Genomic DNA, 14,792 nt, shown 5'->3' on the forward strand with positions numbered 1-14,792 from the left:
GGAAACAGAATGTAGATGCTAACTGGAGGTTGGATTGCTATGCAGAAGAAGGAAAGGTCTTTGCTCACAGTGGACATTTATTTGTGTTATAAAGACACTAGTACTCTTTAAGTTGTGAACAACAGTGCTGTTGTTGACCTGGGTGTTTGGTTTAAGGAATTTGGGTGGAAGGTGAAGGAAGTGTGCTATGGGATCCAACAGTGCATGTACAGACACAACCTGATGGGTAACACTGGCATCCTTGCTGATTAATGAACGAACAGGGATGCTGCCCCCTAGATAGCCAGCTGGGCTCTTCTCCCTGGAGCAGACCAGGTCTGTAACCAGAAGAAAGCAGCTTCCTTCATGCAAAGTGGGAACGTCTGTAGGCAGACATGACGCCAGCATAACAGAAGACAGGCATGTCTGTCACCAGGACAGCCTGTCAGGCTGTGTCCCTGCCTCTGTGGAGATCTGGGTAAGGATGGTCCCACACACACACGGCTCCACAGTCTGCAGGACTGAATAAAGGAACCAGCACAGGAGAGGACCGACTACAGCAAGAATTCTTGAAACCTAGAAACTAGGTCCACATTTTGGTATCTTTAATATTCTCTCTTCCCTATTTCCTTCACCACCACCACCACCCCCACTTCTCCCTTTCCTCCTCCTCATTAGAAAATCAGGAAAACTTAATCCTAGGAGAGTAGATCATTGAAAACCAGGGTTGAAGGGTCTTAAGAACCCTGGGCGAGAATACACACGTGAGGACTGTGTGTTGGCATTTTTGCACAAGAGCATGCGCCCCAGGGCAGCGAGAGTTTCCGTGAAAGCAGAATTGTGAAGTCAGGAAATGTGCCCGGTTCCCGTGTGCTTATAGGGCCTCTCATCTTTTGTCTAAGATCCCTCTGCCACCTTATTTTAGAATCACATCCGTGGCCTGTGATCAGAAAGGGCCTATTGAGCTCTTTCTATATCCAGGATAAACTAATTCCAAAAGGGGATTACAGGAAAGATGGCATTTTAATAGGCATCTCTCCTGAGTGTGTGTGGTGGGGGAGGGAGGGGGGACTGTTACAAACCAAAGGGAGTAATTCTCTAGAAGTGAAAGAGCAAGGCCGTGGCAGAGAGGGCGGAGAAGGGGGAGTGTGGATGCTTCCTTGCTAGGTAGAGGCAGGGAGATCAGATGAGGCACACGATCTTGCCTAACATGCTGTCTCTGTGGTCAGGCTATCCAGGGCAGTAGGAAGGCACCAGAGCCCCAAGTATTTTGGTAGAAGGGCTCTGAGTCTTGTGTAGGCAGACACACCCACAGGGTCCCTGTGTGAGTGAATGCTGGTACCTCTGAGCAGCTCTCTGAAGAGGCTCTAGTAGTGTGTCTCAGGTGAGTGGGTTGTGAGTGTTTCACACGTATGAACCGCAGGTGTGAGTCCCACTGGCCCATGGTGCTTTTGTAGTATGAACTTGCAGCTTTACCCCCACACCTTCCGCCTGCTGTTTTGATTTAAATGAAAATATTTGGGAGTAGGCTAGAATAGACTCATTATATGGATTCAAAAATCCGTATGTGTGTAGCATTCAACAAAGTTTTTTTTTTTTTCCAACCCATCATTTTATTTGAATGTCCCTGGTGGCCTAGGATTTAAATAGTATAAATTGTTATTCCTATTTAAATAGTATAGTCATTATTTATCTGTTTTACAGATAAAAAAAAAAAACTGAGGTTCAGACCCTTGATACGGCTTGGTAAAGTTCAAACAGCAGCTTGTAATAATTTGTATTCTCTGCTCTTTGTACTTTAACACACAAGATTTTATTTTATAATTGACTGGAGACCTTGTTTCCTGGGCCTAACAAGATTCACCTACAGGAGGTTGTTGGACTTTGCAGGAATGAGTCACTGCAGGGTACAGGGTGTATCCCTGTACATGCATACCCAGCCAAAAGAAACCCACCAGTTATTTTGTGACTTTTTGCTTAATCAGCTCATCAAGGCTGAGTATGAGTATCTTATTTGCAATGTAATCTATAATCAGTGTACAATACTAACAATAGTCAGGTGATTTGAGAGTTAGATGATGTTAGGCGCTTTCACTATAAGAAGAAAATAAACAAAAGATTTTTACTCAATATCCTTGCTCTGTGAAATAGTTATGCTTCATTAAAAACAGAGCAGAACAATAATAACCTTTTAGTTACCCCATCTTTTTAAAAAATGGAAAGTCTTGTGTTTATTTTCCTAATTTGCATTTAAATAGATTCCTTTAACATTGACTATTTATGAAGAACCAGCTTTGTGTATGTTTACTGAAGTTAGCTAGCATAAAAAATTACTTAGCTTAGTTAAAACAAAACATGAAAAAAACCTCAAGTACCTTACATATAACATCTTTCTTAATAAGACAGAGAACACTGTGTACCGTTCAGACAGAAAGATAATTGCATTACTTAGATATGACCCTTCCTCTTGGAAGGATTTTTGTTGTTGTTATATTCATTTTGTTGAGTGTGACATTTGTAGTTTCTCAAAAAGTGAGGGTGGAGACATAAAGAATCCGAAGCTACTGTGGCTACATTCTCTTTTGCTCTGGTCCTCCTTTTCATCTTTAGTCATTCTGGCTCATGTGTCTTCCAGATAGTCAAATTCAAATGGATCGAATTATAAATGGTTCTGACTTGAGGCTAGGACCACTTAGAAAGGTTTTTCTTCTCCAGACGTTAACAACCTTAGGCATGACCAACTACCATCCTTCCTCTCTCCTTCTCCTCTCTCCCTCCCTCCCTCCCTCCCCACCCCTTCTGTTTCCTTCATTCCTTCCAGCATTTATGGGGAGAAGTGCTGTTGTTCAGGCAGCTCTCCCCAGCATCTGGGACCCTTCCTGTGGTGTAGCCATAGAGAGGAGGTAGCTGGGTACTGGCAAACAAGTGTTGCCAAGCACCTTTGCTAGCCTGGGGCATCATGGTGCACACAGCCTCTCAGAGCCCGGCTGACAGTCGCTCAGAAAATGTAGCACAGGGTGGAATAATGATGTCTAGAATTTGGGCTTCCCTTCTCTGAGCCTTCTCTGTGAAGAGGACCTGATGGTAATACTCATGTGATACTGTTTGAGGGTGCAATAAGATGATACATGCAAATGGACACTGGAACTTGAACTTGCAAGCACCTGAGAAATGTCGTGGCGGGGACTAAGGAGCTGCTTTTCTCTGGCTGTAAGACAAGGCCAGTTTTCTTGCTACATTCCTTAATTCAACCACTAGAAATATGAGCTACAGCAATGAATATACGTTCTAACCCGGGAGATTTCCATGAAACTAATTTTTGTTTTGAATAGAAAAATTATTTTTTCGTGGGTTTCAAAAATGTGCCGTTTGTAAGCCAAGCATGCTCACTCTCATTCTAGGAATCACTTATCACCTGCAAATCAGAATATGTAATATATTATATATCAGAATATATGATATATTATATAATTAATTATATTTTTTGATCAAAAATTCTAAAAAGTTTTATGGCTCTCCTGGGTCAGAACACACATTTGCATGAGTCCATCAAGTCCTCAGACCAGGTCTTTTCCTCTCTTCCTGGGACACATGTTACTGCTTTGAAGCAGTTTCTCCAGAACAAGCTAAACTTTGTCAGGGTGCCTCACTACCAGGAAGCAGGAAGCAGAACATGAATTTGGGGGTGGCATCGGTGCCAGCATCAGTCTTTGAGGAGCTGATTCAGCAGGGCGCACAGCTGCTGTGGCCATCTCTGTCTTGCCTCTTACCTCGCTTGGCCTATGTCCAGCCCTCCTCTCTCTGCAGTCCAGCAGGGACCTGGTGCCCAGCAATCTAATCACTGTGGTGCTGCGCATACCTCATCTGTCAGTTTGAATATCTAAATAGTTATTCAACAGAAAATACAAGGTCACTTCTGGGCTGCTGAGATAGCCAAGAAAGGATATGGAGTGAATACTCTCTCATCATCACAAGTTCCCAGGTCTTGGAGCATTTCTATAGTTAATATAATTAAATCTTTTGTAAATAAGGAGAAGGGATGAGAAATTATTTTGAAATGGGGTTTGGAGGAAGAATTTTAAAGATCAAAAATGACAGAATGAGAACCTTCTAAACTCCAGGGCTTGCTTTGTTTCCCTCTCCATCATTAATGATAACTGGGGGTTAGGGGAGCCGTGGCCAGTAGCCTGCAATATGGGGCCGGCTGGGGCTGATAAACGCAGACCAGCACACATAGAAGATAATCTGCTCGGTCTGTTCAGGAGACCCTGGCCTGAAATAACGCCTCTGTTACTTGAGTAGTTCTGGTGGGAGAGTCTCCAGACCAAGCACTTGTAAAGCTGGTGTTCTTGGGTTCAAGTGTGAGTTGCTGTAGCACTGATGACTCTCTCTAGGCCCCCAGACACACACATCTAGCTGCCCACAGGAATAGATATTGAAACTCTCCTAGGCCTCTCAAATGCAGGACATCCCAACTATAGCCCACTATGTCTGCCCACCATCAGTTTCTTCTCCTCCTCCTTCAGCAGCCCCCACGGTGGTACTTGGGGTTTCAAGGACCAGTATGCCATAGCTGGTCTTGCTAGCTCTTTCCCACCCTCTCCTCTCCAAGTGATGATGAGCTTTGGGGAGGTCTTGTCTAAAGGGGCTCTCAAACCTATCTGCTTCTCTGACTCCACTGCCTCTCCAGGCCCTCCCCTATACCTGGATTCGTATGCCATCCCCCTAAGTATGCCCTCTGGCTGGCTCTTCCTAGTCTACATCCCAAGGCACAGTAAGCACCACTGGGGTATTTTCAGTGCCTATGACATATTGGACTGCTCTGATTTCCACCCTGTATTCCACCCTCACTTTGCAGAGTCAGTTAACCTGCTGGCCTTCATCTATCTGGTTCCTCTCTTTTAAGTCAAGGCTTAACACAGGATCCTCATTTTCTGGGAAATGTATTGTTCTTTATCCCCTTCTAGTATCTCAGATTAGCCTCTATCATACTCATAAACCTTTGGACTTGTGATTTAAGTCACACACACACACACACACACACACACACACACACACACACACACAATTATAGAAGAAGAGGACGTAGATTTGAGAGAGAATGTTGAAGGAATACAGGGGGAGTTGGAGGGGAAGAGAAGGATGCTAATGATGAAAATGTGTTGTACTCATGTATGAAATTCTCAGATAAATAAAAATAAATAAGTAAACAGATCACATCAGTATTCTACACTTTATAAAAGCCACCTAATTTCAAGAAACACGTTTTTTACATCATTGGCTAGCCATCTCCTTGGATGTGGCAGGTATCCCATATATACTAGTTGAGTGACTGGAAAAGCAAGCTTACTTTTCTGTGTAAAAAGAGGAGCTGGCACAGGAAAGCTGGTGCAGCCTTCATACCCCTGTCTCGGCGCTCATCCGATCCTCTTGCTACACTGGGAGTGGCTGCAGCAACCCATCCCCCAACACACACACACACGCACACGCACACGCACGCGCGCGCACACACCACAGACCTAAGCATGTAGACATGGAGCATCTGGCCTGAGAGGAGTGCTCTTCCTCACAGGTGCGGCTCACCCCTTTCCTAGCTGTCTCACGTGTTGCTCTGGGTGGCAAACTATACAAACCCTAAGTTAAACATGGCTGAAAAATAGAGAGGGATTCTCACCTCTCGAGAAGCCCAGAGACAAAATGGAGCTCACACCCAGCTCAGTCAGGGCCCTGGCTGTTCCTGAAGCTGCCTTGACTCCCTCCTTTCCTTTCCATTGGCTTCCAGCCGGTGGCCGCAGCAAGGCAAGATCGGTGACCCACGGGACAAACTACATCCAAAGAACTGGCACACTTCTCACATCTTATTGTGTTGATTTGGGTCACGTTTTTATTTTTGAGACAGACTGAATGGTTGGAAAGATTCATGCACTGGTTAGCTTAGATCCAGCATCCTGAAGAGCTTGGAACTCTGGGAATTGGGGTTCTGATCAGTCCCCTTCTGTGTGGGGGCTGCCTGGAGGAGACGTGGCTACCCAAATGAGTAGGCTAGGCCTCCCAGCTTGCTCCCTCAGTGCTTGTCCTCCAAACAGGTGTGGAGCCTTCCTGGGGCATTCTAAAGGCTTCACAAAGGGCCAGTAGCTACCTTTGATAATAAACACCACCACCTCACCTCTGTAGTTCTCTCTGTCATGTTCTCTTTTGACCTGAGGCTCTGTAGACAAACAGAAGCTGCCTATAGAGCTTTATGCTAAAATGTGAGGATTCTCCTGGGAAACTAGACTGTGGCCCACTCTGACTCCAGAGAGATGACAGCTTCTCCCTGGGAAACAACAGGAGGGTTTTATTCTTCCCGGCCTTGAATGTCCTGCTTGACCTATGACCTTTCTCATCACCCTATCCCGTCTTTTCCCTTCTAGATGTTCGACTGGATAAGCCACAACAAGGAGTTATTTCTTCAGAGCCACACAGAGATCGGCGTCAGCTACCAGCATGCCCTAGACCTCCAGACACAGCACAATCACTTTGCTATGAACTCCATGGTGAGTGGAAAGGCCATTCCCAGCATGCCTCTGGAACGGGACAAGAAAGGAGCAGGGCAAAGGCAAGGGAGGAGCAGGCTCCAGTTAGAACAAGGCACACTGACCGTGCAGATCTTTTAGCAGTCCATTTGCCAGAATGGGGACCTGTGCAGGGCACCAGGCCAGCCAGCTGTTCCTATAGCAGATCGTGACCCCACTTCACACTATGAAAGGAATGTCATGAGCTCAGCACAAGACTAAATGACAGGCCAGTCACCAGTTCCACTTCACTGACTTCACTGACATTTTTTTGGTCCCTAGCAAGTATGAGTCACTGAGCAGGGATGGAGAAGGGCCTCAAGCTATGGTGTATTGGGAAGTGTTGAGTGACTTGTGGCTGCTTATAGTGGGAAGAAGAGCCCTATGGGACCCATGATTGCTGCCTTCAAATATTTGAGTGCTGATTCGGAGAGAGGGGAGAAGATCTGTTTGATGTTGGTGTGGAAGGCAGGAGTTTTCAGAGGATGGCAGTCTGTGGAGTCGGCAGTATATGGCTTGCAGGGAGGGGTGGGACGTGGTGGGAGCGAGCATGCATGATGGGCGTGTTCAAGGAGGCATGAAGTAAGAGGAGACCATTTCCTCTCAATGTGGCCATAGGGAGTTTACCTCCTGTTTCACCCTTTCTTACCTTCAGTCCTTCATCTAAGAAATATAAATCATAACTAAGTTAGAAGGTTGCTTGGGTAATCAATGAGTTAATTGTAAAACAGTTGGAACTGTGTCTGGTGCGTGGTACGTCATCAGTGAATGCTGATGTTTTGATAGATGGGGACTTGTGGGTCTACTAAATGACATGTGATCCCTCAGAAACCTAGCTTTGGGAATACCATGTTTTCTGGGTGGTAGCTCCAAGGCTTCCTTTAGAAGTCTTCTGTCCTTAAGTCCAAACATGTGGAGCCTAAGAATGTCTCCACCAAAGATGCCCTTCTTCGAGTTCTTTTTTCTGGCTGTTGGTCCAGAGGCAGAGCTCCACCATTCCCCAAGCGCCTGAAAACCAAAGATGCTTTACCCTTTTGCAGATTTGTGCTGGGAGTGGGGAGAGTGTTAGAAAAACACAAACCTGGATGATGGCAGGGGCCAAGAAGGAAGAGAATTTCATGGTCCACAACCAACCAACTTGGGTTAAATGTGCTATGGACTGGACTTACCCAGCTGAAGAAGAAATGATTCCATCTTTCAGTTGTTCACTGTCTGCTTGCAGAGCTGAAAACTCAATCAAATGTAGCTTGGCATGTGCAATGCCAGATCTGCTAAGTTAACTAAGGGCATTAAAATCTAAGTGGCTGAAAGCAAGGGTTTCTTGTTCCCGGCATGCGTTGGTTACTAGCTAGCGGGAAGTGGGTTCATCACAGGCACCAGCAACCGAGTCAGCAGCAGCCACCATCTCAGGGGCTGCCAGTTGTTTGGCCCGACAAAGTGTGAAACCAAACACAGCTGGCTCTGAGACCGTCCACCTGGAAGTGACATGTCTGTTCACACTCCATTGGCCAGTTTTCATGCACAGTTCAGTGGCCAGTATCAAACCCAGCACCGCCTCTAACTTCAAGGGGGCAGGGTCCTGTTGCTTCAGAGAGGGTTGGCCAGTTGTGAAAGGCCATAATAACAAGTGTAGGAGCCACCAAAGGCTGTTGGGTAAATAAAGATGAACAGTGTGAGGCTCACACAGAAAGATCACTGGGTACAGCAAAGAAGGTCGTGAGACCAGGTGGGAAACCAACATAAATGTGGGATCAGTTTGGACCACAGCACAGTCTCACATCCTTGTCTAAATGGAAAGACTCTTCCCTCCCAACTGCAATAATTTCTTATCCCCAGACTCAGTCCCACGGGAACAAAGTAATTGATCACAGGTGATTAGGACTGTGAACTCAAACCTAGTCAAGTTTGATTATCTGTGTGCCTTGTGGCTTTTCCCTGATGACATCCACCAATTCTGTGTCAGAATTTTCACATCACTGAACTACTAGGCTCGAAGGCAGTCAAACTCATTTTAATAAGCAACAAAGACAAACATAATTAGGGAGGTAAGTCTGCCACCAAGCCCCTGGAAGCCATGCATTAGGAAGCTAGACAGCGCCTTTGGCTTTGAAGGATCTGTATTACTGCTCTCCCCAGTTAGTGTGGGTAGTTATGAGTTAATGGCACATTGAAAACCTTTACTCTGACAAATTTACTGGGGAAGTTATTTTCAGGACACAAACGAGGGAAGAAATATTGAAGAGTAGTGTCTTCTGGAACTGGGAGATGAAAGGTTTAACGTCCAACAGCCAATTAGTGTGAAGCAGCCCATCCGCAGCCTCCCTTAGCTCCACAGCGAATGCGCCAGCAGCAAGCAGAGGCGTGGCGGTGTCTGTAGCCTGATTAGGCTGGATCTCCTCTTGGGCTGCTGGGGAAGGGAAGGGAAATCCCAGGATTGTTTGATCAAATTGCATGGGCACCAGTGCTCCATAAACACAGCTCGGTGTCCTCGTTTTCTGGGAAGTTTACAGGTTTGTTATTAAAAGGGGCTTCCTACAAAGAGGGATGGCAGCGTTCCAAACAGGTGAATGGAGAGAATTACAGGCTTTTTCCCTGGCCTCAGTGATGAATGATGCTGCCAAGAAACAGATGAATGCCAGCAGCGACTCACTTCTCCAGCCAATGACTACAGCAATGATCAGTTCTTCAGGGAGAGCCGGGGGAAGGGGCAGGGATATGGATGGTTCTGCAAATTCATTGAGGCATTTCTCTGTTCTTGGAACATCACACACACACACACACACACACACACACACACACACACACACACACATTCTATTTCAAGCTGCAGGTGAGACCTTTGCTGTTTAGTCTTGTTTTACTACTGAATTAGGCCAGTGATTCTTCCTTTAGGGGAGGTCACAGAGCCCTGTCATGTAAAATGAAGCTTGTGGGTCCTCTCCCCCAGAGGAATGTATACACAAACTCTTTAAATAACTTCAAGGGAAACAATACAGTGCAAATCCTGATACTCATTCTCCCCAATTTCAGAGCTCAAGAACTTGGCAACTTTTTAAAATCAAGAACAAGTCATTGGGAGTTGGGGTTGTGCTGGATGGGTGGGCCTGCAGTGAGTGGTGAACAAAAACAGAGAAGACTGTGTCCCACAGAACCTCCCAAGGGAAACAGATGTTAAATGTAGGACTTCACCCATAAATATGTAATTACAAACCAATAGTCTCATGTCAGCACAGCAAGGAATGCTTGGGCCAGGGTGAAGAGGCAGGGGTGAGTTCTGATGAGGAGGGAGATCAGGTGCATTGCTCATTAGCAGTCAGCATTGGTCTGACAAGCTCACTGTTCACTCATTGATAATCATGAATAATATGTGAATTAACTGATGTGCATTAAGTCCTAGGTATATCAAATTACATCTAAAATTATTAGCTCATAAGTTACTCATTTATGTTTTCTTCCCTGTGTCCGCTGTTTATCTACTGATGAAATATATAATTCTAGCTAAGAAGACAGTTACCAAATGTATTCATTTTCTAGGAATGTTATAGCAAATACCACAGCCAGTGTGCCTTAAATGTCAGAAATTTAAAGAAACTAGGGATGCAGCTCACTAGTAGAGTACTTGCCCAGCATGCTCAAGGGCTAGGATTCTACCCCCAGCAACGCCATCACAACAAAGTCAGAAATGTGTTATCTCACAGTTCTGGCTGTGTGGACACAAGAGCACGGTGCCAGCAGACTGGGTTTTCCTGTGCCTCTCTCGGTGTCCTCTATCTTGGTGTGCCCTCGAATAGCCTTTGCCTTGTGAATGCACACACTCCTGGTGTGTCTCCCCATCCTGATCTCCTTTATAAGATGTGGGTGGGATTGGTCCGAGTACCACACTAATGGCTGCATTTTAAATTAATTACTTCCTTAACAACCCTCCCCCGAAATGTGAACACATTCTGAGATGCTAGGGCTGGGAATTTCAATGTGGGGAGGTGAGTTTAATTTAGTACATAATCCGGAAATAACTGCTTAAGTCCTGGGTGGAAAAATCACAAACTTCTTTGGTTTTATTTATGACTTGGTACCAATAAAGCCCACCAATTAAACACACTGAGAATGTGGGAATAGTGCCCTGCTCAGTGAGTACAAGAACAAACCTGGAAGAAAAAGGCTAATGCTGATTATTTTAGGTTTTTCTCACAGCATGGGTTTTTGGGTTTTTGGGTTTTTGTTTTGTTTTGTTTTGTTTCTGATCAACAATGACAATGACTCTCACCTTCTTAAACCCATTAGGACAATGGCCTCTGGTTCCCTACAATGCCTCAGAAAGCTAGGTTTCCTGAACCCTCTGGGGCCTTCCTCTTCCTTAATTTCGCCTTCTCCATTACTTAATTTTGAATTCTCCGTTCCTTGAGTGGGTCTTCTCTGCTGGGAGTGAGGGTAGCCGGAAGTCAGTTCAAGTGTAGTTTACATAGAACAATCACGTAGCCATCCGTGTATGGTTCTTCATGAGACAGGCCCTCACAGGAGCATGGATAAATGCAAAACAGCCTTATTTACACTTTTAATTAGCTGGTTCTTTGGGAAGAAATGAGTTGCTAATAGCTTCTGTCTGGAGTTTTAAAATATGAAACAGTATTCATTTTCTGTTGTTATGATGACTAAGAGGATTCGTAGTAGTGACACACGATGTGCATCTGGGCAGTAGGAAGCCTTTCCCTAGCATGTGTTTCATAGCAGCTTCAATGCTATTAATTCACTTAGTAGAGGCAAATAACTGCATTTGATGATGTGTGAATCAAGCTACTTGGAGAAAGTTTGTGGTGGTCTGTTTTGAGGGAAAGTTACAAACGACAACCCCCAAGGAAAAGCCATATCTGCTGCAAGAGACAAAATGACTGTAGGCAGGTGACTCTTCTGTCCACTCAGATATATTGCTGTGGGGTGGCCTGTCATTACTGTTTGTGGATGCCTCAAATCAGAATTCTATTGCACTTCCTATAGCAGCAGAATTTCTAGATTTGGATGGAAACATGTGCATGCGCGTGCACACACACGTCTGTGAACACATGAACACATATTTACACACTAGTGTAAGTATGAATAGCAAAGCACCTTTGTAATCCTAGAAGGGGGTGAAGGAAGAGCAGGATGAAGAGGAGGAAGGGACAAACATTATATGCATCTCTGAAAATTAGAATCATGTAGAAAGCTGGGTAAAAGTAAGTATTTCTCTTCTTCTCCTCCTCCTTCTCTTCCTCCTCCTCTTCTTCCTCCTCCTCCTCCTTCTCTTCCTCCTCCTCTTCCTCTTTCTCTTCCTCCTGTCCTGGAAAATCAAGATCACTGGGAGTGGGTCCCTGAGAGCATATATTTTTTAACAAGTTCCCCAAATAATTTATGTTCACATTGCAGTAAAAGACTCTCATTCTGTACCACTTACGTGTATAAAATAGCTGCTCCCTAAAACAAAATATCTCAAGACCCAAAAGACATCCAATGTGATAGCTCAAGGAGCTCTGTGGAGCTACTCTGCATTGAAACTAGAGAAAATTCTTTGAAAGTATTGGTTAAAGTCTCTGGAAATAATCCTAAAGTCATACAGAAAATAAAGAAATATGTATTTAAAAAACACTTAAAAACTCACTAAGAAAGGTATCCATGGTATTTGAGTTAAGGTCCCTTCTCTCCTCTGCCCTCCCAGTTCAGTAGGATGAAAATCACTCCATACTGCTTACAACCATGATTGCAGGTCCTCCCAGCTAGAGGACTGTCTTCCCAGGTAGGACATTTCTAACCCTGCCCCCAGCCACTTGTGCTAAGGTTTGGTTATGGGTGAGTGTGGCCTAGAGGTGTATATCTAGTCTCATGCAAAGCCCTAATTCAGGGAACAGCAGCTGTACCATCCATGGGGGCAATACTGTGAGAATATTAGGGTGTTTCCTTGCTGAGAGAGACAAGCCATGGAGACTTGAGGTTACTCACCTCATTCCCCTGAAAAGTTTGCTCCCAAAATGGAGTTACTACCTAGGAAAGCACACCACTGCCTCCAGCCCCAACCCTAGAGCCATGGATGGCTCAGAGATTTGACTTCAGGGTAGAAACATACTATTCAAAATCAAGTCCCAAATCTTTCCCCAATGGAACTGACTTTATCTACAGCAGAGATTGCAGACATTTAAGGCAATAGAGCTTTTAAAAGGGCCCTTGGGAGGATCTGGTAAAAGGCAGGATTGGAGATGTAGACCTGATAGTTTACCACAGAAAACTGGGGAAAGAAAAATCACAAAGGAAATACCTTATACTGGAAACAAGTGATCCCCAAAAGTAATTTGAATCTACCATAATGGGCAGCACTGGTAAAGATGAATTATGTAACTGTAAAGGACAAGGTATGCACATATTTCCTTTCCTACTTTTTCTTGACTGATTTTAAAAGCAATTGTATAAAAGAATATGTATTGTTGGACCTATTACATAGAAATGTAACACATTTGTAAGTAATCTCACTAAGGATATATGTGGATAAAGATCTGTATTGTCAAAAGAAACATCTCCAGGTAGTAGCTGGAATCCACAGGATCAAATAAAAACATGTAGAAATGATAAGTAAAGATGCCAATAAACAAAGCTATAGCATACATTAACTTGCCTTTTCTATCTCAGCCTCCATAGACATACAATTATAAAAAGTGATAATTATGGCAATTGAATGTTAGGCTTGAAGCATTTATGAGTGTAATATATACAGGAACAATACCACAATACATAGGGAATGGGCATAAAGCTCTCTCCAGGAGAAATGTTTTTATGTTCACTGAATTAAATAGTATATATCAGAAGCTGATTCTGATAAGATGTTTCTTGGGTAACTAGGAAGATAAGTTAAAAATAGTGAAAAATCAATCCGTAGAGAGATAGTAAAATGCTACATTAGAAAATATCCTGTTAGTACAGAAGTGTAGGAGGAATAGAGGTGTAGGAAGGAATGTGTGACATGTGGGGAAAAGGAAATGGCACATGTACGTTCAGCTGTGTCAATAACGGCCTTAGGAGCGGGTGAGATGACTCAGGGTAATGCTTGCTGGGCAAACATCAGGACCTGAGTTTGGATCTTCAGCATCATGTAAAAGGCTGAGAATTTCAGCGTGCGCCAGTAATTCCAGCACTGAGGAGGCATAGGAAGGTGCATTACTGGAACTCCCTGCCCGGCCCGTCTAGTTAAATTGGTGATCTCTAGGTTCAGTGAGAGACACTACCTCAAAAAATAAGTTGGAGAGCAACCGAGGAAGACACCCCACATTGACCTTTGACCCACGCACACATATGCTTACACCCTAGCATGCACTTGTACACACATGTGAATATATTCATATACTCACACAACACATGGACACACAAAAACAATGGCATTGAAGGTGAAACAGTTAAACGAAGGTGCAGGTGGTCAGGTTTTAGACCGCCAAGATCCAAATGCGTGCTTTCTACAGGAAATACACCTGAGATTCAAAGATACACATCCAGCCGTCATCTAGAGTCACAATACAGATTTACATCAACACGCCTCCCTTGTGCCATCACTGGCTAACCATGTGTTGTAGGCCCAACACGAACAGGTGTCTCCAGGAATTTCTCGTCTTGGTGGCCTTTAAAGTTCATGTGACCTGAGCTGCTTTGTTGAGATTCTGATCCTAAAGGTGGCAGTGGAGTGGCTGATGTGTGTTTCTTGCTGACAAGAGTAAGAACCATCTATTTCCTAGGGTTTACGCTTGGGCTCCTTAGGCAGGCCTGCCGGAGAACCTAAGATTGCAAAGCACTGAATGTCGTGCCAGCCAGCCTATTCTTACCAGTCAAGTTCAACAGGATGCAGTGTTTGTATCTCTACGAACAGCCTTGTGGGTGGAATTTCCCTTTTCTGCCCACGCAGTAGGAGGAATAGATTTTATGTTCTGATCAGCCCTGGACCCATTTATGATCTTTGTTCTTGGTTACACCATCAACATTTAACTAGACCGGGGAGGAGAGCAGAACAGAGCATGCTCAGAACTCAGCCACGGGGAAGTGTTTGCCTGCGTGGAAGGCAGCAGGCCTCTACTCTGACTGTTCCCTCCATTACCTGAGAGCTTTTAAAAAAACATACTGTATTTGGTTCCTGCTACCCTAGATTGTGGTTTAACTGTACATACTGGGCCCCAGAAAATCTATACAAGACTGAGAATCAATTAGAGAATCACTGATCCAGTGTGAAGAAATTAAGTCAGCTGGCACTAGACC

At 44.5% G+C, this 14,792-nt stretch overlaps 1 protein-coding gene across 2 annotated transcripts in view; it reads left to right on the forward strand.

Annotated features, from left to right (window-relative positions):
• The window catches only part of Kalrn (kalirin RhoGEF kinase), a 604,693-nt gene that overhangs the window by 233,261 nt on the left and 356,640 nt on the right, over window positions 1-14,792 (forward strand). For both annotated transcript variants that reach the window (XM_059277711.1, XM_059277712.1), the window contains exon 6: window positions 6,393-6,515. In XM_059277711.1, the coding sequence (XP_059133694.1) occupies window positions 6,393-6,515 (123 nt within the window). The remainder of the gene's footprint in view (window positions 1-6,392; window positions 6,516-14,792) is intronic.

Source organism: Peromyscus eremicus, chromosome 12, assembly GCF_949786415.1.
Source record: "Peromyscus eremicus chromosome 12, PerEre_H2_v1, whole genome shotgun sequence".
In the NCBI taxonomy this organism is placed as follows: Eukaryota; Metazoa; Chordata; class Mammalia; order Rodentia; family Cricetidae; genus Peromyscus; species Peromyscus eremicus.